The 24,467-nt window shown below is 38.8% G+C and overlaps 1 protein-coding gene across 1 annotated transcript in view; it reads left to right on the top strand.

The window, feature by feature from the left end:
- The window catches only part of ERC1 (ELKS/RAB6-interacting/CAST family member 1), a 581,971-nt gene that overhangs the window by 449,888 nt on the left and 107,616 nt on the right, over nucleotides 1–24,467 (top strand). The window contains exon 19 of the mRNA XM_011967141.1: nucleotides 16,272–16,370. Within this exon, the coding sequence (XP_011822531.1) occupies nucleotides 16,272–16,370 (99 nt within the window). The remainder of the gene's footprint in view (nucleotides 1–16,271; nucleotides 16,371–24,467) is intronic.

The following is a 24,467-nucleotide window of genomic DNA, read 5'->3' on the forward strand; positions in this document are numbered from 1 at the left end:
TGGAGTAGAGTGATTATTGTCCCACAGGTTTCTGTCTTGCTAGGCTGTCCCTTTCCTTTAGAGGCTTCTTTGGCTAGAGAGAGTGGGCTTCTGTGGAGGCTTTTTTTGTCTATGCCTGTTGCTATTTCCAGGTTGTCAGCTTCTTCAGCTCCACACCTGGATATATAAGGCAAAAAGAAGGTCCAGGGAGCTGCGGGTCACAGCACTCCTGACTGGTCTGCCTTCTCTCTGCCTTTTGAATGTTTCTCTCTGTGCGTATAGTTTTTGTTGTACTTTTATACTTAGTGTGCTGGAGAAAAAAAAATATTCCTGATACTTCTTAAAGACAGTAAGGCAGACGCTATTCAGGGGACCACTGAGATGAGGATTTGTGTTAGAGTACAGAGATCGGGCTCAACTGAGAATACATGAGGACCAATGGAGATACGTAGCCAAGGAGCAGGGTGGGGGTCAGTGATGGAAAATCACTAAGAAGACACGTCATGGCTGGAGGATTCTTGCCAGACCTACTCAAGAGGAGTTGCTGAAGACAAGCCAGAGAGATGACATATTGATAGCAGGAGATGAGGAATTTGATCAGATCTCATGAGTGATCAGATGTCAAGCCTGGGGATTTATTTTTGAAGGAAGACTTAAGCAAACTACCTTTTCTCTTTAGGAAAACAAAATGTATGTGCTGGGCTTAGGTATATAAGTAATCAGTAGGTTGAATTTTAATGCTTACATTCAGATAACCAATTTTTTTAAGTTACAATTTTCATTACTACCTCATCCCTTAGCCCCAGTCACATATTTACATGTTTTGGAAAACCATACCTCTGGCAGCAGTTGAGTTTTGATGTCTAGTATCATTGCTTTATTCAGCTTCTAATTCATTTTAAGTGGTCTTTAATGGATATTCATTTCTGATCAGAATCAATCTGTACCTGATACTTGTGTATTTCTAGAAATCAAAGTTTTTCAAATACTTGCATTTATAAAATTATAAGTGGAAATATTTCAGTAACTATGAAGAGATAGATCATTTAAAATACTTTTCTAAAGTGGAAATATTTCAACAACTATGAAGAGATAGATCATTTAAGATACTTTTCTGTAACAACTTTTTTAAGAAAAGCCTGATTTTAATAAATGGTAATTTTCTGGTTTTTTCTTCTACACAAAAGACTGAAGGCCATTTATCTCAGTTGTACAAAAAAGAAACTTTGGAGAATAGAGAAAAAATAAAGAATGCAATAGTAGTTGTGGGAAAATTTTAAAATGTAACCACATGTATGTTTGTACAAATACGTGTACACAGATAAATCCTTTAGTCAGAGAATAGGAGGAAAAAGTGGTATTGGAGAGTATGGCCTTTTATCATTTGCTTTCATTTCATTTGCTTTCAATCTGAATGGTTCAGTAAGAATCTAAAAATGCTTTTATATCCTCTGGGTTTATTTAAAGAAAGATACTTCACTGTATGTACACACAGGTGTATAGTTGGTTTACGTTTTGAGTCAATTATATTCTTTTCTTACCACATATAGACCATGATTTTGTAAAAAGAAGAGATAAAATTCCCTCAGAACTTCTAGCTTTAAGAACTTTGGGCATGGTGGCTTACGTCTGTAACCCCAACACTTTGGGAAACCAAAAGGCAAGAGGATCACTTGAGCCCAGGAGTTCGTGACCAGCCTGAGCAACATGTGGAAACCTCATCTCTACACAACAAAAAATTTTAAAATTAGCTGGGCGTGGTGGTGCCTATCTGTAGTCCCAGCCCTTAGGAGGCTGAGATGGGAAAATCACTTGAGCCCAGGAGGTCAAGGTTGCAGTGAGCTGTGACTGTGCTGCTGCACTTCAGCCTGGGCGACAGAGGAGACCCTGTCTCAATTTAAATATAAAAAGAACTTTTATTCTTGTGATCTCAAGTGTTTTTGTTTGTTTTTTTTTTTTTTTTTGCCTTTAAAGAGAGCACGTGTATGTGTGCGTGCGTGTGTGTGAAGTGCTTGGATTCTTGAAGATAACTTTCTCTGCTTAGCTGTTCTTCAAGCAGGATAAAATATGCTGTATTTGTGTGATTGTAAAAAGCATTAAGCAATTTAATTTCTGTATATTTAGTAAGGAAATGATCATACTTAAAAAAAACTTTTTTTTTTAGAAATAGGGTCTCCCACTATCACATAGGCTGGTGTGCAGTGGCATAATCATAGCTTATGATAGCCTCAAACACCTGGCCTCAAGCTGTCCTCTCACCTCAGCCTCCAAAGTAGCTGGGACAACAGGTGCCCGCCACCATGCCCAGCTAATTAAAAAACAATTTTTTTTTATAGAGGCAGAGTCTTGCTACATTGCCCAGCCTGGTCTTGCACTCTTGGCCTCAAGAGATCCTCCCACCTCAACCTCCCAAAATGCTAGTGTTACAGGTGTAAGCCACCATTCCTGCCCTGTACTTTTATTTGAAGAGGAAATACTAAACTTATCTACTTTGCAGTAATAAAATAGTTGGGTTGGGGTGCAGCTTGTGCCACCATCCTTGAGAAAATATTTTTTTAGCTTGCATTTTAACACCATGTAAAATCACACACAAAAATGATCTGTTAGCTGTGAAGAAATTTCGTATCACTTCTTGTTTTCATGGCCTCTGTATCTGTAAAATACAACTGTATACTCAGTGATATGGTTTGGCTTTGTGTCCCCAACCAAATCTCGCGTTGATTGTTATTCGCAGTGTTGAAGAAGGGGCCTGGTGAGAGGTGACTGGATCGTGGGGGCGGCATTCCTCCATGTTGTTCTCGTGATAGTGAGTGAGTTCTCATGAGATCTGATGGTTTAAAAGTGTGCGACACTTCCCCCGTCGCCTGTGCTCTCACTCTCTCCTGCCACCATGTAGAAAAGGTGCTTGCTTCCCCTTCGCCTTCCGCCATGATTGTAAGTTTCCTGAGGCCTTCCAGTCATGTTTCCTGTGAAGCCTGAGGGACTGAGTCCATTGAACCTATTTTCTTCCTAAATTACCCAGTCTCAGGTAGTTCTTCACAGCAGTGTGCGAGGGGACTGATACACTCAGCCACTCAGATAACCTAAATTACAGACAAACTGTGGTAAATGTTCTTGGATCCTGGCCATTGTTGACTGATTTTTAGAATAACAGAAAATACTTGCCTACATTTTCTTCTTTTCTTTAGATATGGTGTTGAGTCTCACTGGATCCAGTTAATAATTCCCTTTAAACATTCTGTTCTTTGAGAACAGATACAGGTGGGAGAAATGATCCTATGACATTAAAACTAGAATTGGATTGCGTTAGGTTTATTCCCAGGATGTGAGAGCTGTAGCACGAAGTGTGGCAGTGATCAGGAGCAGAAGCTCAACCACTCTGTTTTTGAACAGTTTCATGTTAGATCCTGCAGTGGGCCATTATAGGCAAATTGGCCCACAAGATATTTCACTCCTGGAACTTAAGTTCATGACCTACTTTTAGGAATGGCTTTTTAGATCTGACTGTTACTTTTTCGCCAGAATGTGCCATAATTATATACCATGGCCTTGCCAGAAAATAGGAAATCTTTCAAAAATTGGGAGTGGAATAGAAATTTTGTAATTTTTTTTTTCAGTTTTAGAATGTTGAATATGTTTTTATCCTTGTGTTAACACATGTTTGAAGAGAGAAAATATAGGCTGCTCTTCTCCAGAGTTCAGAGTTAAAATCTGCACAGCATATGGGAAAGTGCTAAATATACATGGTAATTGGAATTAACCATTAAGATGAACATACTCATTCTGGCAGCTAAGAAGGAATATCTTCAGCTCAGGGAAAACTGTAAGCTATGTTTATACGTCTGCCCAGGTAGGTTATGTGTCTGTGTTATAGAAACCAGGAATCTCATACAGGCATTTCTGAGGATTACGAAAATGGTCATGATGAGATGGAAGAGAACAGTTTCTAAAGAATGAGCAGATAGACCAAAAAAAAAAAAAAGTTTTTCCTTTGCTTTCTACCAAGAGAGGGAAAAAAAGAAGTAGTTTTCATGGGAGATACAGAATATGTTGCAAGAACAGATGTCTTGGGAGCTTAATTCCATAAATGGTGATGTGCCCAAGAATACCCTGAGATAAGAAGAAAACCTTCATGGAGTCTTTAAAAAAATAAAATAAAATCACTGAGTCCTAAAGTAAATAAGTGAATATCCATAATCAAAAAGTTTCCTTTTCATATTAAATCTATTTGTGTGGAGGGAAATGAAGGCTAAAACTTTATAAATACTTGTAAACTGGAGTCCCTGGATTCTCGAGTTCTTTTTTGAAACTAGTATAAGGAACAGAAATTGTCTTTTTATCTGAGAAAAAACTGCTAGTTAAAATGTCTATTTTCTTTGCTTTTGACTGAGATAACTCATTGTGGTAACACTGGGTTTTAAATACTGATTGGTAACTATATATCTATTTTTGATTAATACAACGAGGAAAATGAATTATTTAGTAAAGGAAGTTTTATAGAAAAAGCATTCAAAATGTTAAACTCATTGCCAAAAATATATATATAGTCCTTAATGGTAGGAAAGGTGGGAGCTACAAACCTATCATTGTTTTGTACCAATCATGGAAAATTGATTCTTGAATTCAACAAACATATATATTAAGGATTTTATCTGTGCTGGCAATTTTACTAGGTACTGAGTTGATAGAAAGATGAATGAGACTCTGTCACAGCCCTCATAAACTCAAATCTATTGGAAGAAAAGTTATGTAAACAGATGATTATAATCTGTTTCAGATAGCACCGAAAGCCTTTTGTCCCAAACCTCAAGAAGCTGGATAAGCTTATACCACCTCTAAAAATGTGTGATGTGTGGTTGAGCTCATGTGAGAGAATGATGTCAGAATCGAGGAGGGGGCTGAAAGATAAAGATGAGGTATGTGAGCCTGTGCAGCAGCTGCCCAGGGGCTGGCAGACCTAGTTACGACTAGAACTTGGGTTTACAAAATGCCTCTACAGAGAATGAAGTGAGGCATTGGGCTCACAAGAGGTGGGGAGTTGGAACTGAACCTCTGCTGAAGATGGGTCAGTTAGAGGCTTGCTGTACAGAAAGGCAAGACTCATTCAGTCAAACTTCTACCCGTGATAGATGACAAAGGAGCTTTTCTGTGCCCTGACTCTGGGAAGGAGCCCAGAGTCGGCTCTAAGAAATCAAAGTTATCAAGCCTGTACCTTCCCCGGGTTTAGACTAAAAATTTATGTCACCACTTGTCTGGGAAGTTCCTGCCTGAAGATCACAAAGAAAGACACGTACATGGTCCTTAAACACATGAAAAGATGCTCAGCTCATTCATAGTAAGATAATGGCAAACTGAGGTGCTATTTAGCCAAAATCGAGAATTTCACAGCACACTCAGTTAAGCGGGCTGTGCTGATTGGGAACTCTGAGACTCTACTGGTGGGAATGCAAAATGTAGACCTCTTATAGAGGCAGTCTGGCAGTGGGTAGTAAAATGCTTATCTGTGCGTTGACTTTTTCACCCAGAAGCGCTTTACAGCTAGGAATTGGTCCCACAGACACATCTTCAAAAAAGCAAAATAACATATACACAGGATAATTCATTGCTATGGTATTTGTAATAGCAACAGGTTCAAAATAACCCATTGTGCTACAGTGGGATATTTGTTGTCAATTATAGTACATCCAACAGAGTGGAATACCGTGCAGCTGTAGAAAGGAATGAGAAAGATCTCTATTGGTACGGAGTGATTCCCAGAACATACTGTTAAGTGAAAAAGCAAGATGCAGAATAATGTATTTAACATATTACTTTTTACGTAAGAAAAGGGGCAACGTGCAATTATATGAGTATATGATTGCTAATAATTGCAAGAAGAAACAATTGAAGGATAAATCAAAAATGTACCCAAAAAGGTTACCTATAAAAAGGAGGGAACAGGATAGAGGAGATGGGTTGGAAGCAAGCCTTCTGTGATTATACCTAATTATATAGTTTTGACTCTAGAATCAAATGAATATATTACATAATCAAAAATAAAATTAGATCAGAAAAAAGGAAAAAAAGCAGTCCTTGAAATTTAAAAACAAACAAACAAATGAATCTAATTATATATTAAATTGTTGACATTCACTTTGAGCAGATAATGATTTCAGCTAACTTTATAATACGGATTTTTCTCTGTACATCTTAGTAGGGTAAACTCCAAGTAAAAGAACAAAAATGCAAAGTTTTTTTTTTTTTTTTAATGGTCTCGCTCTGCCTCCCAGGCTGGAGTGCAGTGGCACAGTCACCACTTGCTGCAGCCTCAACCTTCCGGGCCCAATTGATCCTCCCACCTCAGCCTCCCAAGTCGCTGGGACTGCAGGCGCGTGCCACCGCGTCTGGCTAGTTTTTGTATTTTTTGTAGAGATGGGGTTTCACCATGTTGCCCAGGCTGGTCTCAAACTCCTGGGCTCAAGTGATCCTCCCTCCTCAGCCTCCCAAAGTGCTGGGATTGTAGACATGAGCCACCACGCCTAGCCCAGATAAATTGTAGAGTTCATCCTGAAGGCATATTGGTAGTAATTGTATTGGTTTTGGTATTTTAAAAGCACTATATTGTTAGATAAAACAAATACCAAGTAATTATGTTATTGTTGGGAACCAAAATTTTTCAGCATAAGAGAAAAAATATAAAGTGTAAAATTAAACTACTTTAGTAAACTCAGTCTTCAAGATTGAAATTTGTAATCTTAAATCTGAATTTAAAACATAACTATTAACTAATAATTTTCTCCCTTTAAAAAAAAAATATTTATTTCCTATCTCTGACTGAACCAGACTAGAAGAAATGATAAATAATAAACATCCCAGCAGCAGTAAACACCCCAGCACCCGGACTGCGGTTTCCCACTTAGTCTGTGTATGGTATGCTGCTATAACAAAATCGGTAGGTCAGTAATTTATAAAGAACATAAATTTATTTTTATCACAGTTCTGGAACTGGGAAGTCTAAGATCAAGGCACTAGCAGGTTTGATTGTTGGCAAGGGCTGCTTTTGGCTTTTAAGAGGGTACCTTGTTGCCGTATCCTCCAGAGGACACGCTGTGTCCTCGCACATATCTATTCCTTTACTCATTTATTTAATGAGTTCCCTAGTAAACTTCAGTGCTGACATATCAGTTTACTTTGCTCCTACATTTTCTTTTTCTTTTTTTGAGACAAGGTCTCACTCTGTCAACCAGGCTGGAGGACAATGGTGTGATCATGACCCAAGGCAGCCTTGACCTTCTGGGCTCAAGCAGTCCTCCCACCTCAGCCTCCAAAGTAGCTGGGACTACACACAGGCATGTGACATCATGCCCAACAATTTTTTTTATTTTTTTTATTTTTTGTGGAAACAGGGTCTGGTTATGTTGCCCAGGCTGGTCTCAAACTTGTAGGTTCAAGTAGTCCTCCCACTTCAGCATTCCAAAGTGCTGGGATTAAAGGTGTGAGCCACCATGCCTGGCCTCTCTTACTACTTTTTAAGAGCAAAAGCATTATTTACTCACATGGCTGCACATTGGCTTATTTTATATACCTTTATTGAGATACGATTCTCATCCCATGCAATTTACCCATTTAAAATATGTCATTCCATATTGCTTAGTAAATTACAGAAACGTGTAACCATCACTACAATATGCTATTTTTTAAAGTATCTTTCTAGTGTTATTTCAGTGTCATCGCTTTTTATGTATTAAATACATTTTGACAAATTGAAAGCATTAGTGATTTTGCTGCTCACATTGTTCAGTTTATCCATTGTCCCTTTCCCCCAGGCCTGGCAACCGCTGGTCTTTCTGTCTTTCTATCGCTACAGATTTGCCTGTTCTGGAGATTTCATATAAGTGAAATAATATACTATGTTGCCTTTTGCGTGACCTCTTTAACTTAGCATAACGTTTTCAAGGTTCATTCATATCTGTGGCATGTCAGTACTTCATTCCTTTTTATGACTAATAGCTCATTATATGGATATACCAGATTTTATGTATCCATTCATAAGTTGTTGGATATTTGGGTTGTTTCTCTTTTTTGACTATAATAAATAATGATGCCGTGAACATTTGTGGGTACTTTTTTGCATGGAAACATGTTTCCAGTTATCTTGAGCATATACCTCGGATTGGAACTGCTAAGTCATGTGGTAATTGTTTGCTGTTTTAAGGAACTACCAAAATGTTTTGCAAAGAGACTGTACCACTCTGCAGTCCCACCAGCAATATATGACCATCCCTACACATTCTCGCCAACACTTGCTATTGACTTTTAATAGCCACCCTGGTGGATGTGATGTGGTATCTCATTGTGGGGTTTTGTTAGTTTTGTTTTATATTTTATTGCTTCTCTGTTGTTCCCATAGATCATTGTGGCTTTGAGACGCATTTCCCTATTGAGGTTGCACATCTTTTCTTCTGCTTACTGCCTATTTGTAAATCCTCTTGTTGATTGAAAAGATTCAAATCCTTTGCTCATTTGTAATTGGGGTATTTGTATTTTTATTGAGTTGTAAGAGTTACAGACACAAGTCCTTTATCATATATATGATTTATAAATATGTTCTCCCATCCTGTCGTTCTCTTTTCACTTTCTTGTTGATATCGTTTACAGCATAAAATTTTATAAAGTTTAATGTGTTCCAATTTATTTATTTTTTTCTTTTGCCACTTTTGCTCTTTGGGTATCTCATCTAAGAAATCACTGCCTAACCCAGGAAGATTTACTCTTACGTTTTGTTCTAAGAGTTTTATAGTTTTAGCTCTTACATTTAGGTGTTTAGCCAATTCTGAGTTTATTCTTTTATATGTTCTGAGACATAATGAGTTTGACATCATTTTCTTTGCATGTCCATTTCTATTTGCCCCACACCATTGCATGAAAAGAGCATTCTCTCCCATTAGATTGTCTTGGTACTCTTGTTGGAAATCAGTTGACCACAAACAATTACGGTTTGTTTCTGGACTCTCAATTTTGTTTCTTTGATTTCTTTGTCCATCTTTATTCCGATAACACACTGTAGGTAAAAACCTACTTTACCGTAGGCTCTGAAATCAGGAAGTATGAGTCTTCCTAACTTTATTCTTCTCAATCAATATTGTGTTGGCTATTTTTGTGTTATTTTATAAAACCCCATGTGAATTTACAATTCTCTCAAAATAAAAATTGAAGAAGTAGTAATAGAAGTAGCACTAGTAGTACTAGTAGTCATAGTGGTAGAAGAGCAAATGCTGTAGCAAATAAAGGGAAGGGAGGATAAAGGAAACAAGTAGAGCAATAGAATAGTTTCTGAAGGAGGACATGGATATATGGGTTGTTGTTTTTTTTTTTTTTTTCTATCTTCTTGTGTATATTTGGAAATTCTCAATATAAAATGTAATTCTTTTAGTTTTAAAAGGAGAAAGGCTCTAAAGCTAGACTGTTTATATTAGAGCTCTAGCCTGTGACTTATTCATCATATGAATGTCACAAAGTTATTTAGGCTCTCTGTAGCTCAGTTTTTCATCTATAAAATCGACATGAAAACTGTACCAACTTCATATTGTTATGAAGATTAAATTACCTAAAGCTCTTAGAATAATGCTTGGCACATAGTAAGTATTCAATAAATGTTGGCTTGGAAAGTGACTGTTTTTGAAAGGAGGGTGGTTAAAAAAAGAAAAAAAAGACCATTTTTAAAAGTACATGTAGATTTACCAGATAATCAATAAATCTAGTCATTCAATTAAAAACTTAGTGGCAAGTTAACATATATGAAAGGAGAATTAATAAACTTGAAGATAACACTGCAAAAAATATCCAAAATACAGTGCAGAAGGAAAAAACAAAATTGAAAATATCAAAGAGAGACTAGGAGACATGGAAAACAGACTGAGAAGGTACATTCACCTGATAGGAATTTTGAGAAAGATCATACAGAAAATTCAGAAGGACCAATATTGCAAAAAAGGAAAGTATACATTTAAAAATTTGGAAATTACAAATTTTGCAAATTAGAAAATAAGGAAATTGCAAATATTGTGAAAAACAGAAATTGCAAAATATTTAGAACACGGAAAACACTATATATCAAAATTTGTGATATACTGCTAAAGCAGTTCTTGGAGGAAAATTTATAGTCTTAACACATATATAAAATTGAAAATTAAAAGGCGGGGCACGGTGGCTTACGCCGTAATCCCAGCACTTTGGGAGGCCAAGGTGGGTGGATCACTTGAGATCAGGAGTTCAAGACCAGCCTGGCCAACATAGTGAAACCCCGTCTCTACTAAAAATACGAAAGTTGGCTGGGCGTGGTGGCAGGCACTTGTAATCTCAGCTACTCGGGAGGCTGAGGCAGGAGAATCGCTTGAACCCAGAGGTTGTAGTGAGCCAAGATCGCACCACTGCACTCCAGCCTGGGTGGCAGAGAGAGAGAGACTCTCTCAAAGAAAAGAAAGAAGGAAAGAAAGGAAAAAAGAAAGAAAATTAATGAGCTAAAAGTATCCAAATCAAGAAATAGAGAAAGAACATCTGTGTAACCCCCAGCACACACACAAGAAAAAAGAAGAAAGAAAATAAAAACAGAAATTAAATGAAATAGAAAACAAGCTATAGAGAAGATCAGTGAAACTAAAAGCTGGTTCTTGGAGAAAACACACAAGATAGATAGGATTTAATGACTTAATTAGATGTGAAATATATAGTGGGACAGATTGTTCATGAAGAAAAGACCAGATATTATAATAATTTTAACAGTGACTTAATCTGATGTCCCTTCAGACTTCTATTATTAGAGAATTAATTAGTCTGCTTTTATTCTGGTTAACAGAACCTGCAACTGAACTCTCAGATTTTTTTTTTTGTCAGTAGTAAAACGTAAATCTGATTAGAATTTAAACTTTTTCTTTTAATAGCTGGGTTTGGATAACCTATCCTGTTTCTTAGCTTATGTATTCTTCTGTGAAATATGGTTTCTGTTTGGACATTGACATTTTTGTCTTAGAAGAAAAGATAAACAGAATAGACAACTGATTCCTTTTTCCTCTGGGAGGGTGTGTATACCTGGATACACAGATATGCATTGATAGCTAAAGAAGTCTATTTCAGCAAGTTTCTTCCTTCTTCCCTTCTTCCTTTTTTTTTTTTTTTTCCTTCCTTCCTTCCTTCAGGAAATCTGATTCTTTATGTCGTTGGGACCAAGGGTTTCTTCTGCCTGCACATGCACCTGGCATGGTTCAAGAGGAAAAACATTTGGATATAAAATATCTTTCACGTCAGTAAAACATGAAGGAATCAGTCCTTTTGCTTTTTGGTCTTATCTTGAGAAGAGCATACTGTGAGAGCCCCTTAAGAGCACAGTCATTTCTATGATCTGTGTAACATCTGATGCTCTGTGAGCTGTCAGATATTTAGTGCTCAATATCATAACTATGCAGGGAACAGACTTCACACCAAGTTTCTTCATACTAGACCTAGGAACACTAAACTTTGATCATCTTCATGTCTTTTGGAAATGGAGAAGTAAGTTCTTACAACTATTTTTTTCATTCTGTGACGTGGATCAAATAAGTAATCTTTGGTCTTATCTGTCCACTTGGATCAGTTTCTTCAGGCAGGCATACATACTCATTCCTAAGAAGCACTTTAAATGCATTCTGCCTTGAAAATGGATTTGTATGTGCTTTATTAGGATTTCTTTTTAAGTTTTTAAACTTATGCTAGATATCAGATATTAAAGATTGTCTCATGTTCTAAGAAAATAACTAGCCGAGTGTACTTTCACCCACATTCCTATTAAAGTCAACATGGAAAGGTTTCTTAACCAATTGAATGACATGATACAGATGTTTTGCTCACTTTCTCTAGGTGCCTCTTTGCTTTCTTCTATTTTCCTTTTTTCCTGAGAGCTACTTTGCAGAAGACTTTGTCAAGAGATACCACATGCCATAAGAAAAATTAGCCTACATCTTTTCAAAATTGTCTTAGTCCATTCACACTGCTGTAACAAAATAACATAGACTGAGTAATTTATAAACAACAGAAGTTTATTGCTCACCATTTTGGAGACCAGAAGTGCAAGATCAAGGCAGCAGCAGATTCGGTGTCTGATGCGGGCTTGCTCTCGACTTCACAGATAGTGCTGCTTCGCATCTTCACACTGCGGAAGGGCGAACAGGCTCCCTCGGGCCTTTTTTTTTTCCCAAGTATAATGGATACGTTTATTTACTTATCCATTTATTTATTCATTCATTTGCAATTATCCTTTAAGCAACTACTGTTTGCAAAAAAAAAAAAAAGTATGTTATTTGCCACCAGTTTGATAAAGGAGATAACAGTTCTATATGAAAACATCTATAGTTGGTCTCACAAGCGAAGTGTGCTGGGAGAGCAAAAACAGAAGAAAAAAATTATTTTCGTATTTTCTCTTTTGAGTGACACACTATCCTCGTTAGGAGTTCGGTTTCCTACCAGTGATACAACTAGATATTTACATCTCCCAAATCAAAGTACAAACTTTGGCAGTAGAACCTTGTTGCTCATTATTTTCTTTTTATTTTCAAGTTTTATTTTGGATTCTGGGGATACATATACAGGTTTGTTACCTAGGTATATTGCATGATACCCTCAGGCCTTTTTTATAAAGGTACTAATCTCATTCATGAGGGTTCCACCCTCGGACCTAATCATCTCCAAAAGGCCCCATTTCATAATACCACCAAATTGAAGGTGGTTTCAACATCTAAATTTGGGGGAAGCCGAGCGCAGTGGTTCATGCCTGTAAACCCAGCACTTTGGGAGGCTGAGGCGGGCTGATCACTTGAGGTCAGGAGTTTGAGACTAGCCAGGCCAACATAGCAAAACCCATTTCTACTAAAAATACAAAAACAATTAGCCACCGTGGTGGTGTGTTCCTCTAATCCTAGCTACTTGGGAGGCTAAGGCAAGAGAACTGCTTGAGCCCGGGAGGCAGAAGTTGCAGCGAGCCGAGATCTTGCCTGGGCAAGAGAACGAGACTCCGGCTCAAAAAAACAATAAATTAATTAAAATAAAATAAATTGGGGGGGGAACACAAACATTCAGACCATAGCAAAGGTCACTGGGGGTCCTCCCAGAAAAGAGAAATTTGATTCACAGATGATTTATTAATAGGTTTTTTTTTTCTGTCGTTATATACTAGAGGGAGGAACTGACTTTAAAATGTGCTTACATTATTACGTGAAAATGTAAAGAACCTAAATCTTCAACAATATGGGACTCACTAAAAATCCATTCAGGGGACTGGGCGCAGTTACTCACGCCTGTAATCCCAGCACTTTGGGAGGCAGAGGCAGGCAGATTATATGAGGTCAGGAGCTCGAGACCAGCCAGGCCAACATGGTGAAACCCATCTCTATTAAAAATACAAAAATTAGCCAGGCTTGGTGGCAGCCGCCCGTAATCCCAGCTATACTTGGGAGGCTGAGGCAGGAGAATCACTTGAACCCAGGAGGCGAAGATTACAGTGAACTGAGATCGCACCATTGCACTCCAGTCCAGGTGACAGAGCAAGACTCCATCTCAAAAAAAAATAACTAAATAAATGAATATCCATTCAGCTGAATGCTGTGCAACCAGTTAAAAGTAGATTTTAGGCTGGTCACAGTGGTCATGCCTGTAATCCCAACTCTTGGAGAGGCCAGGACAGGAGGATCACTTAAGGCCAGGAGTTTAAGACCAGCCCAGGCAACATAGTGAGACCCCATTTCTACAGTTTCTAAAAAAATACATAAACTTTCTAAAACCAAAAAATAAATATATACACATACACATACATATACATATATATGTAATTTTTTAAAGCAATATTTTAAAATACTATTTAATGACATGAAAAAATGGTCTCGACTATGATGATAGCTAAAATGTACTGGGTGTCAGTTTTATGCCAGGCACCTTTTTAAGTGTTTTCCTTGTGTTAATTCAACAGGTTAATACTCGCAACAGTCTTTTGTAGGAGAAACTATTGTTATCCCTATTTTAAAGGTGAGGAAACTGAGGCTCACAGCATTTACGTAGTTTGCCTGCAGTCAACTGGTGAGAGACAGAGCTAGAATTTAAACTCAGGCAATTTGGCTCTTCTAAAGCCCTCGCTTAGACATCATTACATATCTCTGTGAATTTTTTTATGAAACTAGACAAACTATTTTTAATTCATCTAGAAAAGAAAATGTGTTAAAAATAACCAATCAAATTTTGACGCAGTAGAATTGGTGAACATATTCTATCAGGTAGGAAAATATGCTGTAAGATATAGTAATTTTTAAAATATCACAGTGTAGCTGAAATAGAAGAAAGGCCGGGCGCGGTGGCTCATGCCTATAATCCCAGCACTTCGGGAGGCTGAGGCCGGCGGATCATGAGGTCAGGAGATCGAGACCATCCTGGCTAACACGGTGAAACCCCGTCTCTACTAAAAATACGAAAAAATTAGCTGGGCGTGGTGGCGGCGCCTGTAGTCCCAGCTACTCGGGAGGCTGAGGCAGGAGAATGGTGTGAACCCAGGAGGCGGAGCTTGCAGTGAGCTGAGATAGTGCCACTGGGCGACAGAGCGAGACTCCATCTCAAAAAAAAAAAATAGAGAAGAAATAGAATAAATCAGAAGAGCATGCCACTTTTTATGTTCACAGGGAGGAGACTAAATGAATACACTTGAGTGATAATCACTGATAGAGGAATTATAGATGATTTTTCTTTCATTTCTCTTTTTTGTTTGTACTTTATTTTTTTAATTTTATATAATGCCAGAAGTTCAAGACCAGCCTAGACAACATAGTGAGACCCTGTCTCTACTTAGCTGGGTGTGGTGGTGCATACCTGTAGTCCCAGCTACTCAGGAAGCTGAGTTGGGAGGATCACTTGAGCCCAGGAGTCTGAGGTTGTAGTGAGCAGTGATTATGCCACTGTACTATAGAGCCTGGGTGACAGAATGAGACTCTTTCTAAAATATAACAAAGAAAACCCAAATTATCTATAGTAAGCATTTTTAAATCATACAATATTAGCAAGTTTATTTTTAATGCTTTAAAACTTCAAGTTTTAACAGTATTTTACTAGTGTAACATATTGCTGCTTGATTTTATGCATCATGTACCCTGGCATTTTCTAAGCTGCTTACTCTGCAGAGTTAATTTCCTAAAATGTTCAATATATTATTCATTTATTCAAGGCCTAAATTAACCACCCACACAGAACCACTAATCCAGTCTTCGTTTTTGGTAAAGACAGAGAAAAGACAATGGGATCATAGTCGTCTTCTGGCTTAGGGTTGAGGAGAAGGATTTCAGAACTTTTTACCAATTTTTTTTTTCTTTTTACCTATTTTTAAGACCCGAATTGTTTATTGATGGTATAAAGAAAAGCTATCTGTGTGTGTGTGTGTGTGTGTATATATGTATATATATGAGAGAGAGTGCGCTGCTGTCTAAATACCTCACTGAACTCTGTAGTAAATTGTAATAGTTGTTCAATTGATTTTTTAGTGAGAATGTGTCTCTACCAAAGAAAATTTTAAAATTAGTCAAGCATGGTGGCATGTACCTGAGCTGCTCGGGAAGCTGAGGCCAGCTTGAGGCCAGGAGCTTGAGACAAGCCTGGGCAATATAGTGAAACCCTTTTTTTTAAAAAAAAGAGAGAGAATTCATGAAATGCTAGTTTTGGGGATATTGCCTCCTCGTCCCCCAAAATTTCTGTATCAATGGAACTGCCAGTCTTAGCCCAAGCTGCTGTAATAGAATGCCATGAACTGGGTAGCTTAATCAAACAGAAATTTATTTTCTCACAGTTTGGTGACTGGGAAGTCCGAAATCAAGGTAGTGTTTGGTGCAGTTCCTAGTGAAGGCTCCTCCTGGCTCGCAGAGGCTGCCTAGTTACTGGATCCTCATATGGCAGAGAAATAAAGAGAAATCCCTCTCTTTTTCTCTTCCTCTTCTTACAAAGCCCAGTCCTATCAGATTAAGGCCCCACCCTTATGCCCTCATTTAACCTTAATTACTTCCTGAAGACTCTGTTTCTGGGTATGGTGACATTGGGGTTTAGGAGTTCTACATGTGAATTTTGCGGGGGCACAATTCAGCCCATAGTAGTGCCTAAACTCTTTCCAGTATCCTCAGAAATCCTATATTTAGTTTATTTTATTGCAGACAGGATTAGTTTTATCCTTTCTTGTGAAACTCTTAAAATACTCATTACTTTACAGTGTGTAATAGAAACTTTACTCAAATTTAACCTTATGAATAATTTCTTCCTAGACGCAAAATCGAATGAAGCTAATGGCCGACAACTACGAGGATGACCACTTCAAATCCTCCCATTCCAATCAGACAAATCACAAGCCCTCCCCAGACCAGGTAAGATGGCTCTGCAGTGTTTTATTAAAAAACCCACACACTTAAATTTTGAGATGTTTTGTACTGGCATGTTGCAAATTCTAAGATACAAGTTAGAAGAAGAAAAATAAATAGAATAATAAATAATAATAAATAAAAAGAATATTCTTTTCAAAAAAATCACAGATTCAGTTTCTTTATAGGAAGTTGGTGATTCTAAATATTTTAAGAGCAGATACTTGAAAGATTTGAACAATAAAGAATCTTTGAATTGGGTTGGAAAAAAAAATTAACTTTCTCAGAGATACGTACTAATAATATGTAATTTTTAACTGTCTTTACTAATTTTTAACTGTCTTGATTTTCCTTTTAAAGAACTAGTTCCTTATTAGAAAAACAAGACTCTTTTCTTGCAAGCCTAGTGAGGCACAGTTTTTAGGTTATTTCTGTTTAATTGCAAATTATGAACTCTCTGCTCATTACCTATTAAAAGTGAAGATTGAAACTTAGTTCTTCACTCCCTGTCCTTGTGGATCCCTCCAGCATGTCATGCTTAAGGAAAATTGTGGCCTTCAACTTCTCATCAATGCAAAAGAGACATTGATGAATCTGAAGGGAATCATGTTCAATTTCTAGTTTCTTGGAAAAAGGGAACTCTCCTCAAATCTTGAAAATGATGGATAGCAGAGAGTGCTGAACAGATTACCTCATATCCCATTGCCAAAAATCAAATTTTAACATCTCTATCACACCCAGCCTTAAAATATACAGCTAAGGGGAAAAAAAATAGTCAAGTAATTACATACATATGACTAAAGCATCAAGGAAAACTTTCCTGCTAAACATCTCTACTAAATAATAGCTATGACATTGTCTTAGCAGAAGCAGCAGAGAGAGTGCAGATGAAAGCAGCAATGGTATTCAAATTGCTGTTGCTTCTAAGATTCAGAAGGTATAGTCCGTCCTATTATGATGACATTTACTAAGCCAGTTGAGGCAAGCCTTGTATTTTAGAAGGAAAACAGTATGAATATGTAATGTGGGCAGAATGGAGAGCTGTCTGCCTGGTGTCAGCAGTCTTTCCCTGCCAAGAGATCATTTTACCTTTTCTGCCTGCTCCCTGATACCTGGAACTGAATCTATGCCAGGGGATATAAGATGCATGTTTGATTCCTCATGAAAACAGGTTTTTGATAATATAGAGAACCGGATGTCTGGAGTAGGAAGAGGGAAACAGAGAAAGGTTGAAGGAAAAGCAAAACATAAGGAAAAACCTCCAACTTGATAATTTTGCCCAGATCCAGCCCTGAGATAGAGATGGCATCTTGGAAAGTAGGAAGAATAGAAGTATAAAGACAAACTACAGTTGTTCCTCAGTATCCTCGGGGGGTTGGTTTCAGGACAAACCCACTCACAAATACCAAAATCCTTGGTTGCTCAAGTCCCTTATATAAAATGGCATGGTATTTGCATATAAGCTATACACATCCTCCCGTATACTTTTGTTTTGTTTAGTTTTGTTTTGTTTTGTTTTGTTTTGTTTTTGAGACGGAGTCTTGCTCTGTTGCCCAGGCTGGAGTGCAGTGGCATGATCTCAGCTCACTGCAACCTCTGCCTCCTGGGTTCAAGTGATTCTCCTGCCTCAGCCTTCTGAGTAGCTGGGATTACAGGCACCTGCCACCACGCCCGGCTAATTTCTGTATTTTAGTAGAGACAGGGTTTCACCATGTTGGCCAGGCTGGTCTTGAACTCCTGACCTCAGGTGATCTGCCCGCCTTGGCCTCCCAAAGTGCTGGGATTACAGGTATGAGCCACCGCGCCCAGACCCTCCCATATACTTTTAATCATCTCTAGATTACTTATAACCTAATACAATGTAAATACTGTGTAAATAGTTGTTATACTATATTTTTAAAAATTTATGTATTAATGCATTGTTATTTTTATTGATTTTTATATATATGTATGTATATGTATATATTTCGTCCACGGTTGGTTGAATCCACAGATGTGGAACCCGCAGATACAGAGGACCGACAGTAACTACTAATTTTGATAGTTTAGGGAATTAGAATCTGTTTAAGAGAGTCAAGAAATTATCTTCTGCGACGTTATGCTTACGTCTTTGTTTTAAATACTAACCACCTCTTTTTCATTCCATGCTGCTCTGGGGCATTGCCCCTTGTCATCTCTCTCCCTGTAGGATGAGGAGGAGGGTATATGGGCATAGCCAATCAGAGGCTCTTAGTTCAGCCATTTTGTTCAGAACGGTGAGAAACAGCTTTCCTTGACTACAGAAATGGTTTTTGTTTGTTTTCATTTTTCTTTTTACACAGTAACTCTCACATCTCATTTCTCTGTAATTCATGAAATCCTGGTGTGCTTTCTGTTTTTTCATTTTCACGTGATTTTTGTGTGTATTGCTGTGCTTCTGACATAGTGGGGTTTGGATTTTGTGGCTTTTTTTTTTTTTTCTCGTTGTGTGTTAATAGTCACTTCTATAATTGCTTTTCATACATTTTTGGGAGAACTTCTAGGACATGTAACTAAATTTCTCCAGTTCTGATTTTATTTATTACCCTTTCTAGGGTGATTTTACAGTGTCCTGGCAAGGTTTATAGTAACTTTATATGAAACTGGCAATAGAAAATTGAACAAGTACTTTGCCCATTGGCCTAAGTTTGACATATACTTTTTATGATGATTAATTAATGATGTTTAAAAAAAAACTGTGCTGTGAACTAAACCCTCCTTTTGTTTCTATCTGTAGAAGAATGAGCTCTCACAGTCAGCACCTCAGATGCATCCCCTGGGGCTTTGATGTTACCCTCAAACTATCCCTAAAAATAGGGAGGAGCAAAGTAAAGGAAGACCTTTTTTAGAAGTCATTCTAAAAATTCTTTTCCCTCCGTTTTCATGGATTGCTGCTGCGTTCAACAGTTGCCAGGACACTGTCTCGATTCTCCTTTTCAGGCCAATTGGCTGGAAAGTATAGTCCAGCTGTGGCAGTATCTCCCTTTGATCTGATGCCCTTGAGGTTTGACTAAGGAAATCCTTTTCTTAGAAAAAGTAACAATTATGATTAATACGTTCACACGTATTGGTGGCCTTGCACCCTGGATTCACTGCCCATGCTTATCAGTGATCTCACTCCCTTTGGAGTCAGTTCTCCCTGAAATGTCTTTGTCTTGGTGTTAAACTGCTTAAAATGATGAGGACATGTGTAGACCTCTTAACTGTTGAACACAACCAAGAAGGATGGAGAGGTAAGTTGTGGAAAGGGGCAATGCACTGTGAGGTGGGAAACTGTCCAGATGGCTTTATCCTGAGGGCATGAATGAGGTTGAAATGCACTGGATCGGCCGGGCGTGGTGGCTCACACCTGTAATCCCAGCACTTTGGGAGGCCGAGGCGGGTGGATCACGAGGTCAAGAGATCGAGGCCATCCTGGCTAACACAGTGAAAACCCTGTCTCTACTAAAAATACAAAAAAATTAGCCGGGCCTGGTGGTGGGCGCCTGTAGTCCCAGCTACTCGGGAGGCTGAGGCAGGAGAATGGCGTGAACCCGGGAGGTGGAGCTTGCAGTGAGCCGAGATCACACCACTGCACCCCAGCCCGAGCAACAGAGCAAGACTCCGTCTCAAAACAAAAAAAAAAAGAAATGCACTGAATCAACCAGAAAGCTCTTCAGAAAGCTAGAATGCTGCATGTCAGAGAAAGTTAACGCTGAGAGCAATCAGTGCGCTAATTTATCTGCACTCTACAAGGGTAGGTATTCGTCATCATCAAGCATGTGAGGCCATGCAGTAGCTGGATGTAGTTTACTGGTCTCTTAGAAATGAGCATGCCTTTACCTTGTCTAGTTTGTCAGAACACAGGAGCTTCTTAGCTTCCCTGAGCTGGAAGCACCACACACGTGGACATGATGACATTTTTGTTGCAAATCCTTTTTCTGGCCAGTCAGAGGAAGCCTGTTGGTATTCTAGGAAACAGGCCCATAGGTAACTTCACCACGAGACTGAAAAGTAAAGAAACCAGCACATAAACTTGTTCCTGAAATCTTCATTTTCCTTTCTCTACCAAAATGGAATAACTCTTAGCTTTTTCCAATTATTGCACTATTGAGCATATTGCACTAATATATTAACTTTCACTGGTTTAACACCATGCAATTGTAGCCAGCCATAACTGGAGTTTCTATGATATGGAGTTTCCAATTTTATAAAATGTGCTGTAAACCTTATTATATGATAAGGATTTTACCTGAAGAAGTGCATGAGTGACCTTAAAACACTGCAGAAGTTTTGAGTGGCTATCCACTTTCCTTCTCCTGTTTCCTTACTAATTTTACAGAAAATAGATTTTCTTTAAAAATTGAAACTTTTGAAATTGATGATTTACCTTATCAAACTTAAGAACATGTACTTTGCATCTAAAACATTTTCTAGGACACCAATATATACTGATCAAGTATGAGCCTTACTTGATATAATCCATAGATGGGAAGAGAACCATAGATGTACTGAACTGAAAAGGATTCTGGAGTTAGGCCATTTCAGCAGAGGTGGTAAAGCGTAATGGTTAAGAGTGTAGGCTTTGGAGCAGGATGCCTATGTTCAGATTCTAACACCACCATGTACCAGCTTCTGATTTGGACAAGGTATGTAATCGCACTGCACTTCAGTTTCTTCATCTTTAGGATGGAGGTTGTTGTGGGGAGTAGATAAGTTGTGAGGCACGTGGACTCTGGAGCCAGACTGCACAGCTTTGAATCTAGACCCCTCCACCTGCCCTGTAACCTTGGAAAAGTAACTTAAACTCCCTGAACCCCAGTTCCTTTATCTAAAAAATGGGTTTATTAATAATGCCTACTTTGTAGGATTAATGGATAGACTATAGGTTGATATCTGTAGAATGCTTTGAACAGTACTGGACATGCTCTTATTCCATGCTGTTATTATTTCGATTGTTGCTGTTGTCATCGTTGACTTAGATCCCTCTCCAGGAAATAGTAAGCTTCCAAGAAGTGTTAGTCCCTGTTGTTACGAACATCATCATCTAATCCGTGCCCTCATCTTATAGGTCAGGATGCAAAACAAAGATTTCAAAGTTGTGACTTAAGGTCCCCAGGCTTTTCTGTGGTGTGGAAGGAAGAACTAGTATCTGACAGTAGAAGAGATAGCAAAGCCATATTGATGGTGATAGCTCTTTCATCACCACAAGTTTTATCTCCTGTATGTTGAGGAATTTTTTCCTTTGGGAAAACACCTTGAATTTTATAAAGAAATTCCCTATGAGATGACATTTAGTCAGTGAAATCTTTGAAAGCATTAGCTCTCAAGCAGCCCTCCTAAGACACACAGACTGAAGCCAGGACTGCCTCCACTCAGAAAAAATAACAGTTCCTTCACTCTCCTCTTGGCCTGTAGAAAATCCGAGTGAGGGCCAGACTCAGTGGCTCACGCCTGTAATCCCAGCACTTTGGGAGGCCGAGGCAGGTGGATAAGTTGAAGCCAGGAGTTTGAGACCAGCCTGGCCAGCATGACAAAACCCCATGTCTACTGAAAATACAAAAACTAGCTGGGTGTGGTGGCGCGCACCTGTAGTCCCAGCTCCTCAGGAGACACAAGAATCACTTGAACCTTGAGGGCAGAGGTTGCAATGAGCCGAGATCGCGCCACTGCACTCCAGCCTGGGTGAAAGAGCAAGACTGTCTCAAAAACAAAAAGAAAAAAAGAAATTGGTTCTCTCTCTCACATGTCTGGTGCTCAGACATTCATGTTAGGTGTTTTAAGTTCAATAAGTAGAATTTGAGCATGATTTGATAATAGTTATATAACTATTTAGTAAATCACTTGAATCAATGTCTATTGTAATGTGTTTAAATTGCATTGGGTGCAATAGCCATGAAGTCTTGTGTGACTGTCTCAGTCAGCTCAGGCTGCTATTGAAAATATCGTAGACTGGATGGCTTAAACCAGCAGTCCTCAGCCTTTTTGGCACCGGGAACAGGTTTCATAGAAGACAATTTTTCCACAACGGGGGGTTGGGGGAGATGGCTTTATGAAACTCTTCTACCTCACATCATCAGGCATCAGATTCTCATCAGGAGCGCGCAACCTGGATCCCTCCCATGCGCAGTTCACAACGGGGTTCGTGCTCCTCTGAGAATTCCACGCCGCCGCTGATCTGACGGGAGGCGGGGCTCAGGCTGTGATGCCCACTTGCCTGCTCTCCTCTCCACTGTGCAGCACAGGTCCTAACAGGCCGCGGACAGGTACTGGGTCATGGCCCCAACAAACGTTTACTTTTTACAGTTCTAGAGGCTGAAAGTCTGAGGTCAGGACCCCCCAGCGTGGTCAGGGGTTTGGTGAGGGCCCTCTTCCTACTTTGCAGATGGCTGGCTTCTCACTGTGTCTTCACAGGGCGGAGAGAGACAGGAAGCGAGCTGTTTCGTGGTTCTTTTTATAAAGGCACCTATTCTATCGTGAGGACTCCACCCTCATGACCTGATAACCTCCCCGGAGCCATCCGGATACCATCATACTGGAGATTAGGGTTTCGACATACGAATTTTGAGGGGACACAAACATTCAGTTCATAGCAATAACGTTGCTGACTCATAGAACTCAGTGGTGCAAATCTTAGTCTCAGCCCAATAGGGAGTTCCAGAGCAAAGATTTCCTATGTAAGTTAGTTTATCCATGCCACTCTCTGTCCATTTACTGTAAGTTTTCTTCTTTTTTCTTTATCTTTTCTTCTCCTCCCCCCCCCACCTCCCTTTACCCTCCCTCCTCCTCCTCCCTCCTTACAGTAGAATGTAGGCCCCATGAGGACAGGGACTTCAATATACTTACTTATGTATCCCCGTCATCTAAATAAATGCCCAGGATATAGTAGGTTCTCAGTAAATATATGCATGTGTGTGTGGGGGTGTGTGTGTGTGTATTTATTTCGTTAACTACTGAACTCACAAAAATGCAGAAAAGTAGAAGTAAAGTTTGCATTGAAACCAGGAGCATAGAAATTGGTTGTCAGCTTTATTATCAGCACTGCTATTACTAGAAAGGGAAGATAAGAAAGATGAATAGGAACAAAAGACTTTTAGAGAAATGTTGAGAATTTAAAGGAAAATCATAATGAAGTCCTAGAGTCTGCCTCCTAAAATTTGACACTGAATATAATGGAGTTGAATGTAACTCTGAAATCTTTTTCATTCCTTCCGGTAACCTGTGGTTCTTTGCCATCAAGAAGAGCAGCCTGTGCTCTTTCTGGACTTCACCCTGTGGAGCAGTTTGTGTGAACTGGTGCCCGGTCCCTCCAGTAAAGGGTGCACCTACCAAGGGCCTTAGAAGTTGGTCTTGGTCTAAGAACCTGCCACTTACTAAAATCTGGAGATGGCCTGCCTGTTGGATCAGCCCTGTAGCATCTCAGAACAGGATTTGGACCAGTATGCTAGACTTTTCATTTTTCATTAGAGATGATGTAAATATTAACACAAACTTTTAAGACAAGTGTTGTAGAGCAAGTGTCTCCTTCTCTTTTGGCGTTTCCTTTTTGTCCATCTTAGCGGAGTTGTCAATGTCTTTATCAGTTTGAAACATCCTAAAATTATTCTCACTGCAATAGTGCAACAATGGAAGCTTTAAATCTCTAGAGAATACATCCGTAGAAGGGAGGTGTTAAATTATCTTGCAGAATTAAATGGTGCAGTGAATTGCACTATTGTCCTGGTATAGAGAAAATGGTCCAAAAACCAGTTTGGGCCAATATCAAGACTGACTTTTGATATCACAGACAAGGAAGAATTTTGTCTATTTTCAGAAGTGGATCAGAGATTTTAGCAAGAAACTTCTCTCCTGGAAAGCTTAGCACAAAGCCAGTGAAATTCAAGAAGCACAAGGATCTAGCTGCAGAGAAATAGGAGGGAGAAAATGAATATTTATTAAGCATTTACTATGGGCCCAGCACTTTCATATATCTTATCGCATACAGAGCTCATAGACGTTAAATAATTTTCCAAGATTACACAGCTAACAAATGGCAGATATTTAAACCCAGGACAGACTCCAGACCCCCTGCTCTTTCCATTACACCATACCGAAAGAGGAGTCTTC

Source organism: Mandrillus leucophaeus, unplaced genomic scaffold (assembly GCF_000951045.1).
Source record: "Mandrillus leucophaeus isolate KB7577 unplaced genomic scaffold, Mleu.le_1.0 Scaffold79, whole genome shotgun sequence".
NCBI lineage: Eukaryota > Metazoa > Chordata > Mammalia > Primates > Cercopithecidae > Mandrillus > Mandrillus leucophaeus.